At 39.5% G+C, this 15,760-nt stretch overlaps 2 protein-coding genes across 5 annotated transcripts; both read right to left on the bottom strand.

Annotated features, from left to right (window-relative positions):
• Positions 1–1,407: 1,407 nt before the first annotated feature.
• Positions 1,408–3,315, bottom strand: LOC128610555 (zinc finger protein 135-like). The gene has a single exon (XM_053629946.1). It carries the CDS (start codon positions 2,784–2,786, stop codon positions 1,617–1,619), a length of 1,170 nt encoding a protein of 389 aa, XP_053485921.1. The 5' UTR covers positions 2,787–3,315; the 3' UTR covers positions 1,408–1,616.
• Positions 3,316–3,663: 348 nt separating this feature from the next.
• Positions 3,664–15,392, bottom strand: LOC128610554 (zinc finger protein 239-like). Of its 4 annotated transcripts, XM_053629944.1 has the most exons (3): positions 14,330–15,392; positions 13,036–13,207; positions 3,664–7,221 (listed from the first exon to the last, which is right to left on the bottom strand). In XM_053629944.1, the coding sequence occupies exons 2-3, from the start codon at positions 13,193–13,195 to the stop codon at positions 6,146–6,148; spliced, it is 1,236 nt and encodes a 411-aa protein (XP_053485919.1). In that variant the 5' UTR covers positions 13,196–13,207; positions 14,330–15,392; the 3' UTR covers positions 3,664–6,145. The 4 variants fall into 4 exon arrangements, 3 of the variants coding, with proteins under 3 accessions (XP_053485919.1, XP_053485918.1, XP_053485920.1); XM_053629943.1 differs by having other exon boundaries at positions 13,036–15,392; XM_053629945.1 differs by lacking the exons at positions 13,036–13,207; positions 14,330–15,392 and adding an exon at positions 8,193–12,165.
• Between the last annotated feature and the right edge of the window lie 368 nt (positions 15,393–15,760).

Genomic DNA, 15,760 nt, shown 5'->3' with positions numbered 1-15,760 from the left:
GTTGTAGATGTCTTGCACTGACAGGAGTCGGTCCCTGTGATTTCCTTACAGTAGCTATCCTGATCACCTGCAGTACAGTTACCAAAGCCATACAGCAATGCTCAGCAGGGTTACAGTGCTCTCCACTGTACATCTGATTGGCTCGAGCTGCCATGAAGGATATACTGTAGTACCTCAAATAATAAATAAAACTCTTTACAACCATGTTGAGCAGAAAAGCATCTCAGCATGCACAAAACACCAAACCTTGAGGTGGATGGGCTACAACAGCAGAAGACCACATCAGGTTCCTCTCCTGTTAATCAAAAACAGGAATCTGAGGCTATCATGGGCACAGACGCACCCAAACTGGACAGTTGAAGATTAGAAAAATAATCACCTGGTCTTTTTCCATTCTCCAACTGTCCAGTGTGGGCGAGTCTGTGCCCATGATAGCCTCAGATTCCTGTTCTTCCTGACAGGAGTGGTATCTGATGTGGTCTCCTGAGGTCTCCTCAAGGTTTGATGTTTTGTAAATATTTTTGAGATCCACATGAAGTTTTACAGGATTGGCACCCTGTCCATGGTGTACTGCGCCTTGTGCCCGATGCTCCCTGGGATAAGCTCCAGGTTCCCCGTGACCCTGAAAAGGATAAGCAGTATAAAAGATGGATGGATGGATAGATGAAGTTTTATAAACGCGGCCCCAGTACATCATCAATATCCGTAAGCCCAGAGTGTAGCTATGGGACTAACTTTCAACCAGAAAGGGGCAAAATGCACGATACTACTTCGTTAAATCCGAGTATCCAATAAAATGAGACTAAAAATCACATTTAAACAAATATATTTTTCTTTTAATGTCTGGTGACATTGGTTGAAACAGAATTCTTTAACTTTTTATTTATTTAAAGTTGGTGTAATGTCACACATCTTCCAAGATTAACCATCATTATAACGTTCATCCAGTCATCCCCACTAGCCGTCACCGATTCATGATAATATAGTAGTTTCTATAAATTTATAAACAGTGTTTGTGATCAATTTTGGACAGCCCAAAAGTCACAATGATTTGGCATGCTTTAATGTTCCTTAATCATATTTTAGGTCCCAAGACTGTTTGCTTTCATTGACTACAAATGGTTTGCAACCAAGTATGAAAAAAACGAGCATTTAATTTTATGATTATGTTACTTTCTCCAAGTACTTTCGGCCCCTTATACAGGTGTGGGGGGGACCGCATATAGACGAAGTGCTTTAATTCCTTCACTGTTCACTGGATTTGGATTCAGATACGCTAAATTTAAAGCTGAACCTCTGCTTTCAAGCTCACATGCATTATCTAATTTCAACTTCAGTGTACTGTGGTAGACGACTAAAATAATTATAACTCCATATATGTCTAAATATTTATGGACCTGGCTGTATTTTAACACAAAATAGAAAAACTGATGTATCTACTGTGTGTTTTAAAATGATTTTACATATCTGTTGAAAGTGTAAGCTTGTATTACATAGTGAATACTGGTGATGTTGGTTATGATTCAGCTGTACAAGGCTCTTCCCAAGCTGTGAACACTGATACAGTTTTTCTCCTGTGTGAATGCGCTGGTGTTGTTGGAAGTTCTAGGTTTCTGTCACGTGTGACTTCCTTGATGGCGCTGGAAAGTACTCATATGGGCAAAACTCCGTCCACAGTGTGAGCATTGATACGGCTTCTCTCCCGAATGGATCCTTTGGTGAGTTTTAAGAGTACCTCGCTGAGTGAATCGTCTCCCACACTGTAAGCAGATGAACGGTTTCTCTCCCGTGTGAATTCGTTGGTGTTGTTCGAAATTACTGCGCCGGCTGAAACGCTTCCCGCAGCGCGAGCAGTGATACAGATTCTCTCCGGTGTGAACGCGCTGGTGATCTTGGAGATTACGCTCTAGATTAAAACTCTTCCCGCACTGTGAGCAATTATAGGGTTTCTGTCCCGTGTGAGTCCCCTGGTGGCGCTGGAAATTATTCATGTGAGCAAAACTCTTCCCACAGTGTGAGCAGCGGTATGGCTTCTCTCCCGTGTGGACGCGCTGGTGTGTTTTCAGAGTGCCGCAGTGAGTGAATCGTCTCCCACACTGTAAGCAGATGAACGGTTTCTCTCCCGTGTGAATTTGTTGGTGTTGTTTGAAACTGCTGAGTCGAGTGAAATACTTCCCGCAGTGCGAGCAGTGATACGGACGCTCTCCCGTGTGCATGCGCTGGTGTGTTTTGAGATTACCCAGGTGAGCGAACCTGCTCCCACACTGCATGCAGATAAACGGTTTCTCTCCCGTGTGAATGTGTTGGTGCTTTTTGAAACTACTGAACCGAGTGAAACTCTTTCCGCACTGCGGGCAGGGATACGGCTTCTCTCCCGTGTGAATGCGCTGGTGTCTTCGGAGAGTGCTCGATTGAGTAAAGCTGCTTCCACACTGTACGCAAATAAAGGGTTTCTCTCCCGTGTGAATCCGTTGGTGTTCTTTGAAATAGCAGAGCTGAGTAAAACTCTTTCCACACTGCGGGCAATCATACGGCTTCTCTCCCGAGTGAGTCTGTTGGTGCCGTTTGAAATTGCCGAGGCGATTAAAACGCTTGCCACATTGCGAGCAGTCGTAGGGCTTCTCACCTGTGTGATTGCGCCGGTGTTTTTGAAGACTACTCTGGTAGGTAAAACTCTTCCCACAGTCTGAACAGTGGTGAAGCTCTGTCTTTATTTGGACATGAGAGATCGGACAAGCTGGGGAAGACGTTTTTTGCTGATTACTGGGGTCTCTTGTGGGCGTCATCTTCTTATCGATCTCTAGTGAGGAAAAGAAGGGACTCAATAACACTGAAAATACAAAACCATATTATTAACCCATTATTATTAATTATTATTATTATTATCTTCATGCTCAAAACCGTTTTTCAGAACAACCATGGTACTGAAATCAGTAATCTACATTTCTCTTTCTGGTTAACGGAACATACAAATGAATCCATGACATAATCTGCCAACTTTTTGAGGATGCATTATGTACATTCCCATGAAAAGGGATGGCAACACTTGCTGGTGTTTACTGACCACTTAGTTTTTAGTATGCAAATGAGAATTTTTCTTTTTAGCATTTTCACACACACACAAAATGCATTTAGGATGTTAGCTCACGTAAACTAAAATAGTTGTATAATCCTGAGCCATTGCTAGAGATAAACCGAAATTAATGGCTGCCAGTAAGAATAAACGTATACACTTACTGGTTTATTTAAGAGGTAAAATATCCACTAGACACTATTACATATGAAGCAGAGATCCATTTCGGATCCAGTCAGAAACTCAGGTAACCAGTTTCACTTTAACTTACCTCAAGCTTTACCCTCTTCAAATGCTGTGACTTTTTTTTCTTCTCTTTTTGTAACTAGATCAGATTTAATGCTGTACTGTAAACATGTCTACATGCAGAGATGCTCAGCTCTTCTGCAGCTCTTCTACGATTTAAGATGGTTTCACAGCTGAAAGATGATTGACCGCCCCCTGCTGGACGGAAAGCAAACTCGTGCTCCTCGAATTTCCACAGAGTCCTTTTAATAAGTCTGTGTTTGTGTTTAAATATTAAAGCTGTCTGATTCACCAGCTCCATAAATTCAACTTCAGTTCTAGTTCATGTTCCTCGAAGGTCTGCATCCTTTCCTCAATTCTCTCCTCATATTTATCACGCCACATGATATTGAGCTTTCTTACTTATCATATGTTATGTTGTGTTTAAACCACAGCCTAGAAATGATACTTTCCACTTCATGCTTGTTGGGTTCTGGCTCAATAATATCGTGAGCTCTAAGGAGATCAGATGCAATATTAAAGTAAATACGAGAATAGCGTAGAAGAAGAGGTTAGGATAAGGAACGCAACAGGTGGCGTGTGATATAATAAAACATATCTGGCTTATGAGATGGATGATAGTGATTTTAATACATTTGTTTATCTGGCTTAACTAAAGTAACTAGAGCCTAGGAGAATGTTAACATGCAAGGCATATTCTCATACAGCATTAAAAAAATATATAAATAAAAGACTGCTAAAAAAGTTTTTCATTTTATCCATGGCAAGTCTTTTGTCTTTCTGCTGCTGACTTAAATGTGAATATATTTAAAGTTTCTCCACATCTTGAAATTTCTTCTTAATTGAAAGACTTAAAGTCTTACAGTGCTTCTCTTAAAATGGAGTTGGGTTGCTGTCTTTATTATTATTATTATTTTTAATGGCATTAATATGAAATGACAGGATTAAAAAATATAAAATGTATTTGTGTAACTGAAATAAGTGATTTAAACTTGACAGCATAACCCATATATTAAAATACAGTAACCCTTTTGCATTTTATATGATTCGAAGTCGATCAGTCGAGGTTTACAGTAGTAGGTCCACCTATCCATAGATTTACACTCACTCACGAGCAGGAATTTACAGGATTTTCATGAATACCAAATTACCTTGTGTAAATAAGTTGTTGGTTTATGTTTTCCCTGCTGAAAAAAATAGAAACCATTGCAAAATTCTAATGGTTTCCACTTCAAATACCGTTAAATCCATTAACAAATGTAGAGTGTTTTGGGCCGTGTTCTATTAGGGATTTAATGGTTGGTATTGGTTTCCACTAGACATAAAAAAGCTAGCAGCATTGCATTACATGCATTTGATGTCACCTGTGATCGATTGGAAAACGGCTAATACTTTCGATGTGAAAAAAAGATTAGTGTTCCATTTGAGATGATACTACCCTTCTATCATTCATACACTAGACAGTAGAATACATAGTGCATAGTGTACAGTATGTCATTTGGGACACAACATAGGTGTGTTAAATAACTTAGAACATGGCACCATTTGTTTGAACCCACACATATTTATAGATCATAAATATTGGAACATGTGACTGACAGGTGTTTCTTGTTGCCCAGGTGTGCCCTTTTAGATTGATTGTTTAAAGAATTTATAGCCATGAATATCTGCTCTTGGACTCTGGGTTTTGCCTGTGAAGACAACCAAAAGATAAAAAGGATAAACCAACATGAAGATGAGAGAGCTGTCTATGGAGAAAAGCAAGCCATTTTGAAGCTGAGAAAAGAGTGAAAATAGTTTAATACGTGCCATTAAAAGAAATGGTGATGTAACACAGTGGTAAACACTCAACTGTCCCAAGTGTTTTTGGAGCATGTTGCAGTCATCAGATTTGAAATGAATGTATATCTATATTTTTTTAAATAATAAACTTCTACTGGTTAAAATAAAATACTATTTTAGTTCCAGAGTGAAACAAAAGAGAAGCGTTCGCCCTATCATCCAAAGATTGTGAGATTGAATCCGAAAGATGCCCCACCCTTTTGTGCCCGGGAGTCCAAGAGAGCAAAACTGGCCATGCTCCCTGGGTAGGAGGGGCTTCATTCTCTCTCTCTCTCTCTCTCTCTCTCTCTCTCTCTCTCTCCTATGAAACAAAGTATCACCAGGTGGGCATCTGAGCTCATGCATGTCAAATGGGCAGACAGTATTTTCGTCTGAGTGTGTTACGCCACCTCCTGACTCAGCAATGAGGAGCAGTCTGAAATGATGAGGTTGGCTGGTTTCATATGACTAGGAGGAAGACCTCCATATTTCTGGGTTGGTAGCTGTGGTATGATAGGGGAGACCTAATTGGTGGTGGGGGGGGGGACATGAGGTTGTTGGGGCAGCCTACAGTACGTCCTAAGTTCAATTTCACCAGTGTCTGTCTCAACAACTGAAACCATCTTGTGCCACTCACTTGATTCTGTAAGCTGTATGTGGTGTTGCAGAAACATCACGTGAGGATATTGAAGCTGTGAAAAAAAAATCTACTGAGTATGATGCAAACATATCGAAAACTACATTTTAAAACTAATACATACCCACCTCGCAAATTACACTGTTTATGCACCAAATTAACTAGCTTAATTCTGAAGGCTTAGAATTATTCACAACACTACTAAGTAATCCCCCCCCCCCACACACACACACCTCATTGTCCTCAATAGTAAGTACATGCATGTTTTCGTACCGTTCCTCAGAACTGGTACGGCTTCCGTCTTGTGTGAATTACTAAGGCTAGCAAAAATTGACGCACATTATGAGCCGTAATACGGCTTCTCTTCTCTAGGGATGCGTTGCGGTTCGAGATGACCCTGAATGTAAAATCTTTTCCCACACTGTAAGCCTGTGAATGCGCTGGTGTGTGCGGAGATGACTTCTTTGATTGAAACTCTTTCCACAATCGGAGCAGTGATACGGCTTCTCTCCCGTGTGAGTGCGCTGGTGTCTTCGGAGTGCATTCGACAGAGAGAAGCTCTTTCCACACTGTGGACAGTGATATGGCTTCTGTCCGGTGTGAATGCGCTGGTGGTTCTGGAGAGTACTTATTTGCGCGAAGCTCTTTCCGCACCGTGAACACTGATACGGCTTCTGTCCGGTATGAATGCGCTGGTGGTTTCGGAGCGTAGTTGGTCGAGCAAAGCTCTTTCCACACTGCAAACAGTGGTACGGCTTCTGTCCGGTGTGAACGTGCTGGTGTATTTGGAAATGACTCTCTCGATTAAAACTCTTCCCACAGTGTGAGCAGTAATAGAGCCTTTCTCCTGAGTGAATAGTCTGGTGTTCCTGGAGAGTTGTCTTGTGTTTAAAACTCTCCCCACACTGCGGGCAGTGATACGGCTTCTCGCCCGTGTGCAGTCGTTGATGTGTTTTGAGATTACCCCGCTGAGTAAAACTTCTGCCACACTGTAAGCACATAAATGGTTTCTCTCCTGTGTGAATTCGTTGGTGTTCACGTAAAACACTCAGTCGAGTAAAACTCTTCTCACAGTGTGAGCAGTGGTATGGCTTCTCTCCGGTGTGAATGTGCTGGTGTCTTCGGAGAGTACTCCTGCAATTAAAACTCTTCCCACACTGTGAGCAGCGGTACGGCTTCTCTCCGGTGTGAACGCGCTGGTGTCTTCGGAGAGCACTCTTGCAGCTAAACCTCTTTCCACACTGCGGGCAGTGATACGGCTTCTCTCCGGTGTGAATGCGCTGGTGGATTTGGAGTTTACTCTGGGAAGTGAAACTCTTTCCACAGTCTGAGCAGGTGTTGAGATCTTTCTTCACTTGTGAAGAACTGGTGAGAGTTTCAGGTGTACCGGAAGGCTTTTGATGGCTACTGGAGGCTTTTGTAGGCACCATGTTTTTGTGCATGTCTAAGGAGAAAAAAAAAAATAGAACTCAGTAACATAAAATATATAAAACAGTTTTGTCCCAATGCCCCAAATTTAAGGGATAAGGGATCCATCAATTCCATTTTCCAACTGTTTTTATTAGGGTTGTTTTTTTTTTTTTTTTAGATTTTGCTGACAATAAAATGTCCATTATTACTATTATTATTATTATTATTATTACCGCATTTTAAGGCACCATGAAGTTTAGAGCTTCATGAGTGTTTGTTATTGCTCAGCTGTGTTTAACTGCTTTCAACATCTAGACTTTATTCTAGGCATTTGGTCACCTTTGGAGTCTGTGTTTGCCTTCAATGTTTTTTGTTTTGCGCACCATTCTGTGCAAACTTCCAGGAGATCAGCAGCAGTTTCTAAAATACTCAAACCAGCCCATCGGGTACCAACAACCATGCCACGGTTAAAGTCACAGAGATCAGACTTTCTCCCCATTCTGATGTCTGATGTGAACATTACCTGAATCTCTTGACCTGTATCTGCATGATTTTATGCATTGTGTTGCTGCCACATGATTGGCTAATTGGATAACTGCATAAAATGTGCAGGTGTTCCTAATAAAGTGGACGGCGAGTGTACCTCACTCATGACAGTTAGCTGACTAGATTGTTGCTAACAAATAAATAAATAAATAAATAAATCGCATTTTTCTCTTAAAAAAAAAAAGTTCTCCAAAAGTCAACATGATCCAATCAATAATAATCCTTAGCACATGAGGGGGAAATGTTAGCTGAGGTGAACTAACTTAATTTAATCCTTAGCAACTGATAACTACAAAACTGGAGCAAATTCTAAAAGGATTACTATCAGTCAGAATCTTAACTGATTTATTTGAAAGATTAAATCCAGCTGTTACATATGAAGCAGATCCAGTTAGGATCCAGTCAGTAACTGATAACCAACACCCAGCAGCTCAGAGACCCATTTTCACTTTAACTTACCTCAGGATTTAAAGATCAACACATAAATCCTCTCCAAATGCTGTTATTATTTAAAACTCGATCAGATTTAACCGTCGCTGAGGAGAAAATATTGTATTGTAAACAAACAGGCAAAAAAAAATGGATTCTTCTTCGGTGATTTTACATCTAAAAGGTGTTTTACTGCCACCTAATGGCCAAATGTCTACTCAAATTGCCCTATATACCAGTGGTTTTCAAAGTGGGGCCGCCAGGGTGCGCCCGGGAAGCCTCAACAATTTGGTGTGAAAAATAAATTCTCACTCTCAGACAACCACACATACACAATCAATTCCTAATATAATGGAATGTAAAGATGTAACATGTAATAATTAATCAAAAGGGGGATATATTCAGAAGTCTGTATTTTTAATGTGTTTTAAAGACATCTTGCAAAAGGGGGGCCTCGGTCAAATGTTAATGCCATTTGGGGGGCCTTGCCCTGGAAAAGTTTGGTAACCCCTGCTATATACTGTTCAATAAACCTGAAATTGTGTTAGAAATTAGAGTTGTGTGCCTGACATTTATCACACTACTTCATATAGTGTGTTTTCTTATCATGTGTAGTGTTGGGTTTAAACCACTGACATTCATAGTCTAGGTAATAGAGCTCTTGAGTTTGTGTGAACTGACGTATAGGTAGATGTGAAACTTTTTACAGATCTACTTCACATCGTATAATTAGCTTCGAGTTACTGTGTAATAGCTTATTTATTTAAAAATAACATTTTCTGAAACATTCATCCATCCATTTTCTGTACAGCTTATCCTACACAGGGTTGTGGGGAGCCTCGAGCCTATCCCAGGGGACTCAAGGGACATGACACGGGACTCCCTGGTCAGGGTGCAAATCCATTGCAGGGCACAATCGTAGACACACTCACACTACGGACAATTTAGAGATGCCAATCATTCTACAACAGATGTCTTTGGAGCGAAGGACGAAACCGGAGTACCCAGAGGAAACCCCTGAAACATGGGGAGAACGCGCAAACTCCACGCACACAGGGAAGAGACGGGATTCGAACCCCCAACCTGGAAGTGCGAGGCAGGCGTGCTAAACACTAAACCACTGTGCCTCCTGTGAAACCATCATTTCATATTCAAAGCATTACTCAAAAACATCCATCCATCCATCTTCTATACCACTTATCCTTCCTTCAGGGTCACAGGGGAACCTGGAGCCTATCCTGGAGCCTATTCAGCAGGGCAGTTTCATTTTAACTTACCTTTGGATTTAAAGCTCAACAAACTTTATCTCTCCAAATGCTGTTATTTATAAAAAAAATAAAAATAAAATTAAAAAAAAAAACCTTGATCAGATTTAACCGTCGCTGTAAAACTTAGGAAGAAAATATTGTATTGTAAACATAGAGGGAGAAATAGCTATTGTTTCTTCTTCAGTGTTTTACCTCGACCTACTGGACAGCGTTTGGCCAAAGATCTACTCAAATCTCCCTCTATTCTATTCAATAAGCCTGAAATTCACCTTCCAAGATTACCCATTTAATTCAATTCAGTTAAGTTTTATTTGTATAGCGTGTTTAACAGTGAACATTGTCCCAGAGCAGCTTTACAGAAACATATAAATTCAGGATATAGATTTTAAATGTATGAATTTGTCTCTAATGATCAGCCAGAGGTGACAGTGGTGAGGAAAAACTCCCTGAGACGATATGAGGAAACCTTGAGAGGAACCAGACTCAAGGGGAACCTGTCCTTATCTGGGTGACACCGGAGAGTGCGATTATAAATAAATACACCCCTTCTATAAATGTGCTAATACTCCATGGTGAAAGTGCAGTTGTGTAACCAGGAAAATTCATTACAGTTTTTACATGAAGTCTGTTTTGTTGAACTTCTCCACTGTTCAGTGATTAACCGTCACCAATTCACAAGAATACAGTAGTTTTTTTTTTTAAATAAATGTACACAGTATTTGTAATAAATCTGGATAGGTGGAAAGGGACAATGATTTGATTTGTTATCATTTGTCTGGAAGGTATCATAGGTCCCAGACTGTTTGCTTCTGTCATACATGATCACATTTAAAGGGTTTGTTTGTATCATCGAAGCTCAGAACCTTCTCCAGGAAATATCCATGTCCAAGTGGTGAGACAGATTATGATACATGGCAAACAAATGTTGAGCTCTTCTTAGAAGACCCATCTATGTCTGATCTACACATAGCTAGGAGAATTATAGAAAGTCTCTTACCCCCAGCTGCAGACATTATCAAACCATTGGGACCTCAAGCTGCCCCAAGGGCCTATATTGAGCTACTAGATTCAGCTTTTGGCATAGTTGAAGACGGAGATGATTTGTTTGCGAAGTTTATGAATACTCTCCAGAACACAGGTGAGAAACCTTCCAACTATCTCCATAGGCTGCAGTCAACAGTGAGCAAGACTGTCTGTAGAGGTGGGGTTTCTCAATCTGAGACAGATCGTCACCTTCTTAGGCAGTTTTGCCGAGGCTGCTGGGATGATGTGCTTATTACTGCCCTCGGTCTTCAGAAAAAGAAAGAGAACCCACCTACTTTCAAAGAATTGTTGCTCTTGCTCCGCTCAGAGGAGGACAAACATGCCGTAAAGTTAATGCGCATGAAACAACAACAGCGTAGGATTATTCACAAAAAAATAGATTATTAATCATTAAGCCTAATCATGTTGTAAAGACTATATTTCTAAATGTTGTACAACTGTTTAGTACCATTTCAATTTCACAAATACATTTACCCATAATCTGAGTAATAACCACGAAGTATAAAGAACTGCAATGGCTATTAATTGCATTACCTTGAACAAACATAAAATACCATACAATTCTTAGTATAATGTGTTGCAAACATCCTTCACAATAAAGTAGAAAAATAAAATGGCGAATATCTCTGTGTTCTTTCTTAGCACATGAGCGCCGACATTCCAAGATTCAATTAACTAAAATGTCACAAGGCAGCTAGCTATTTTGACTGAATCGTGACTTCCTTTACAAAACATGTCTCTCTTCAAATATGAATTAAAGTACATAGAATACAAAAGTAATTTCTGTGTATTAAACTAATCATAATAATTGCCCTACATGTCAAATTAAATAATTTCCAGAATAATTCTATAATTGTTTAACCTTGGCTGGGTTACACCCGACCGAGTATCAGCACATAAATGAACATACTTTTCACAAGGTCAGCATTTCTGTATTATAAATTCTTTAATTGAATATTTTGAGAGACTGGATTTTTGATTTCTGTTAGCTATAAGCCATAATCATCAAGATTAACACAAAAAAGTCTTGAAATATTTCACTTTATGTGTAATGAATCTAGAATATATGAAAGTTCCACTTTTTGAATTAAATTACAGAAAAAAAATGTACTTTTACACGATATTCTAATTTTTTGAGATGCACCTGTATACTCTCACATAGAACTGAGTTATGGACGCTTTGACATTTTTTAGGATTTTTTTTAGGATTTATAGGAGACACTGAAAGAAAGCTGTCCATGTTTGCTTAGATTCTTAAGACTGATACTCTTTATTAGAATTAGTCTCTGGGGGGTGAGTTATATACTGACACTTTTAAAATGGCTGCTATGCCCCATCTACAAACTGTCACAAGATTCTTCTCTTCTTATTATTATTATATTGTCTCAGTATTTCCTCCCAGCCTACTCTTTCTCATGTTATAATATAGGGTTAGCATATCTACTAATAACAGGTGTTTACTGGGAAGTTTCTTTGCTTCTGGAGTAAAAATCTGTAATTCAACAACAGGAAAGCAAAACAAATAGCGACACTTTACACAAGTCATGTTAACTCAAAACACGGATAACTCTGTGTTTGTGCACATTTGTGCGTCTTTAAAGTATTTGAAAACAAGTAAATAACGGTTCATAATGTGCAGTATTTATACAGTTTTTGTCCAGTGTGAATGGGCTGGTATGACTGTAGTTCATTCAGCGGTCAGTACTGTTGGGAATTCTCTCTCGTGTGAGTGCGCTGGTGTCTCTGGAGAGTACTCGGATGAGTAAAACTCTTTTCACACTCTGAGCAGTGATACGGCTTCTCTCCTGTGTGAATGCGCTGGTGATGTCTTAGAGTATCCTTTTGATTAAAACTCTTCCCACACTGTGAGCAGTGATACGGCTTTTCTCCCGTGTGAATGCGCTGGTGTGTTTTGAGACCGCTCCGTTGGTTAAAACGTTTTCCACACTGTGGACAGTTATAAGGTTTCTCTCCGGTGTGAATGCGCTGATGTGTTTGGAAATTACACTCTCGATTAAAGCTCTTCCCACACTGTGAGCAGTAATACGGCTTCTCTCCTGAATGAATACTCTGGTGTCGCGTGAGAGTCCTCTTGTGATTAAAACTCTTCCCACACTGTGAACACTGATACGGTTTTTCTCCAGTGTGAATGTGCTGGTGTTGTTGGAGATTACGCTGTAAATTAAAACTCTTCCCACATTGTGAGCAGTGATACGGCTTTTCTCCTACATGGGTTCGTTGGTGCTGTAGACAATTACTAATGTCAGCAAAACTCTTTCCACATTGTGAACAGTGATACGGCTTCTCTCCTGTATGGATGCGTTGGTGTGTTTTGAGATTACCCTTGTGAGTGAATTTTGCCCCACACTGTACACAGATAAATGGTTTCTCGCCCGTGTGAATTCGCTGATGTTGGTGGTAATTACTCAGCCTAGCAAAACGCTTTCCACACTTTGAGCAATCGTATGGCTTCTCTCCTGTGTGAATGCGCTGGTGTAGCTGGAGACTGATCAGCTGTGAAAAACTCTTCCCACAATGTGCGCAATTATACGGCTTCTCACCTGTGTGAATGCGCTGGTGTCTTTGGAGCATACTCCGGTGAGTAAAACTCTTCCCACAGTCTGAGCAGTGGTGAAGGTCAGTCTGCATTTGTACTTCACTGGTCATAGTACAAAGAATATCAGTCTTTTGCTGACTACTGGAGTCTCTTGTGGGCATCATGTTACTGTTTATCTGTGGGGAGAGGGGAAAAAAATTTAATTCAATAATGTGAAAAATACAAAAGATCATTGTCCCAATGCACCAAAAGGACCTGCTTGTCATAAGATATGCACTGATACAGACTTCTGGCTCTGCCTCCTGAAGGGAAGACATGACCACTGTGTTAAAGAGTTCCTTACAACCTTCCTTGCAGCTTACATCCCTTTAAAATTTTATTACAGTCAACACACTTGCTTATGTGGTGTTTGTCTTTGGTCTCATGTCTGTAGAAATGGGATATTGCTTTAAAAAGTCATGTGCACACCTGTATTCAATACTACAGAACTTTTATGTTTGTGCTCACTAGGAATTTCCATCCATCCATCCATCCATCTTCTATACTGCTTATCCTTCTTCAGGGTCATGGGGAACCTGGAGCCTATCCCAGGGAGCATCGGGCACAAGGCGGGGTATACCCTGGACCGGGTGCCAATCCACTAGGAATTTTATTTTTTTTTGTAAACAAAATATGCAGACCATTCTATTCAGCATGAAACATTTCCTCAGTAATTCTGGTTCCGCCCTCAAAAGTAGTCAGCGTAATAGGCTAGAGAACTATTTTATGAACTCAGCTTCTTTTTCTTCTGTGAAATTTGAACTGCCAGCCTCAGTAAATCACTATGAGAAGAAGCTACTACATGTGACCACACATTAGATTTATGCTACAGCTTCGTTTTAGGGGCTGTGGTATCACCAGAGACTAAAGACCATCAAGAAAAGCACCAGGCAAGTAAAGTAGTGGTATGTTCAAGCAGCAGAAATACTTAATGATGGGTGAAACCAGAGGTCGCTAAATGGCAGACAGCGGTCCTGATGCAGACCCAGCAAAGTATTTTTAAAAAAAAAATACTATATCAAATATATATATAGCAAAACAGTATTGTATTAGTATAGTATTAGTTCAGTGACTGCAGTTTTGTTTTCTAAACATGAACCATCTAGGTTTCTGTAGCAGATCCACTTTTGTGGCTAATCCAATCCCTTGAATTTATGTAAATAATTTAGCTGAAGGTATGTTAGCTGAGGTAAACTTACTCGGCACCTTAATCCTTAGCAATTGATAGCGATCAGAAACAGAAAAATGTATATACTTACTGAGGTAAAAAGCCAGCTATCTGCACGAGACACTATTACACATGAAGCAGAGATCCATTTAGGATCCAGTGAGTAGCCTAACTGTGAACCGACACCGAGAAGCTCTGGATTTAAAAATCAACATGTACCCACTTCAAATACAACCATTATTATTATTATTATTATTATTATTATTATTATTATTGAACTCGAACAGATTGAACTGTCGCGATGAAGCTTGAACAGAACTGCTGTAATGTAAATAAAATGTCTGAAAGTGTATTTAGAGTAGAGATGATCAGCCCGGTTGGATATAGATCTCCGTGTCCAAGCAAAAAATAAATAAATACTGCAGCTCTTCATCGAGTTGAGGTGATTTAACAGATTAAAGGTGCTTTACCGCCATCTACTGGACTGGACGCTGGGCAAAGACGTTAAAGATCTACTCACATGTTTGAGCTGGCTAATCAAATCGAAGCACGGTCATAGAATCCGCGCGCGACGCTTCAGTTGTAACGGTGAAAGAGTCTGAGGTAAGATATGAGCTAAGTAGCTAACGTTTAATATTTGACAACTGTTTTATGACAGAAACGTTCATGTTAAACCGACAGTAATATCCAGGGATGCAAACATTTACCTGATTCGTGTGTTATTGTGACCAGACAAGAAACATTAACAGAGCCGTTTTCAGTATATTAGACATAAGAGGAAGAATGAATATTGTGCATATATTTTGCATGGCTTTACTGGTGGCCTTTCAGTGAACTCACTTTTCTAAGAAAATAATAAATAATACTAAAAATAAGAGTGTTACTATCCTCAGACCTCAACTAGAGCATGGTGCGGATTTGACTCAAGTGTGGTTTTAGGTTGTGGTTAGGACAAAGTCATTTATTAAAATAAAAAATATATATTATTTGCAAATCTAGTTCTTTAACTATTTTTCTTTTTTTTTAATTCTCTTTTTTTAAGTGTCTGTAACCATTGTGTTCTGATCTATGTCATTGTCAGTTCTGTGTTAAAACAAGTTAACAATATAAACAAGATAACATAATGATTTATATAACACAAAAGAAGACACCCCCCCCCCCCCCCACACACACACACACTCTATTACAGCTCTATTACATAAAGTGGCAGAAGATTAAAGCTTTGTGTCGTATGGGAGGCTTTCATAATATAGCTGTGTTAAACCTTCTTCTTAAATTCTCCTTTTGTGTTTCACTGAAAATATAACAGCGTACAGGTTTGGAACAAATTGAGGGTCAGTAAACAATTTTGTATAAGTAATTTTTTTTTTTTACAGAGACATTGATGATGAAAAGACAATCAAATGGTGTTCATTTTTTCTTTGGGATGGCTAAATAATAATAATAATAATAATAATAATAATAATAATAATAATAAAGGCAGATGATAGAGTGAGACAGTGCAAAAAGACCATTGGATCTT

Source organism: Ictalurus furcatus, chromosome 7 (genome assembly GCF_023375685.1).
Source record: "Ictalurus furcatus strain D&B chromosome 7, Billie_1.0, whole genome shotgun sequence".
NCBI classification, from domain to species: Eukaryota; Metazoa; Chordata; class Actinopteri; order Siluriformes; family Ictaluridae; genus Ictalurus; species Ictalurus furcatus.
This window is presented reverse-complemented; position numbering and strand designations above follow the sequence as displayed.

What these genes read in the sequence shown, in the direction of transcription:
- LOC128610555 (XM_053629946.1), bottom strand. Translation starts at nt 2,786, where the DNA reads ATGACGCCCACAAGAGACCCCAGTAATCAGCAAAAAACGTCTTCCCCA.
- LOC128610554 (XM_053629943.1), bottom strand. Translation starts at nt 13,348, where the DNA reads ATGTCTTCCCTTCAGGAGGCAGAGCCAGAAGTCTGTATCAGTGCATAT. An exon ending in ACACCAGCGCATTCACACAG is followed by an intron (nt 7,222 to 13,035) that starts GTGAGAAGCCGT and finishes TTTTCTCCTTAG; the next exon opens with ACATGCACAAAAACATGGTG.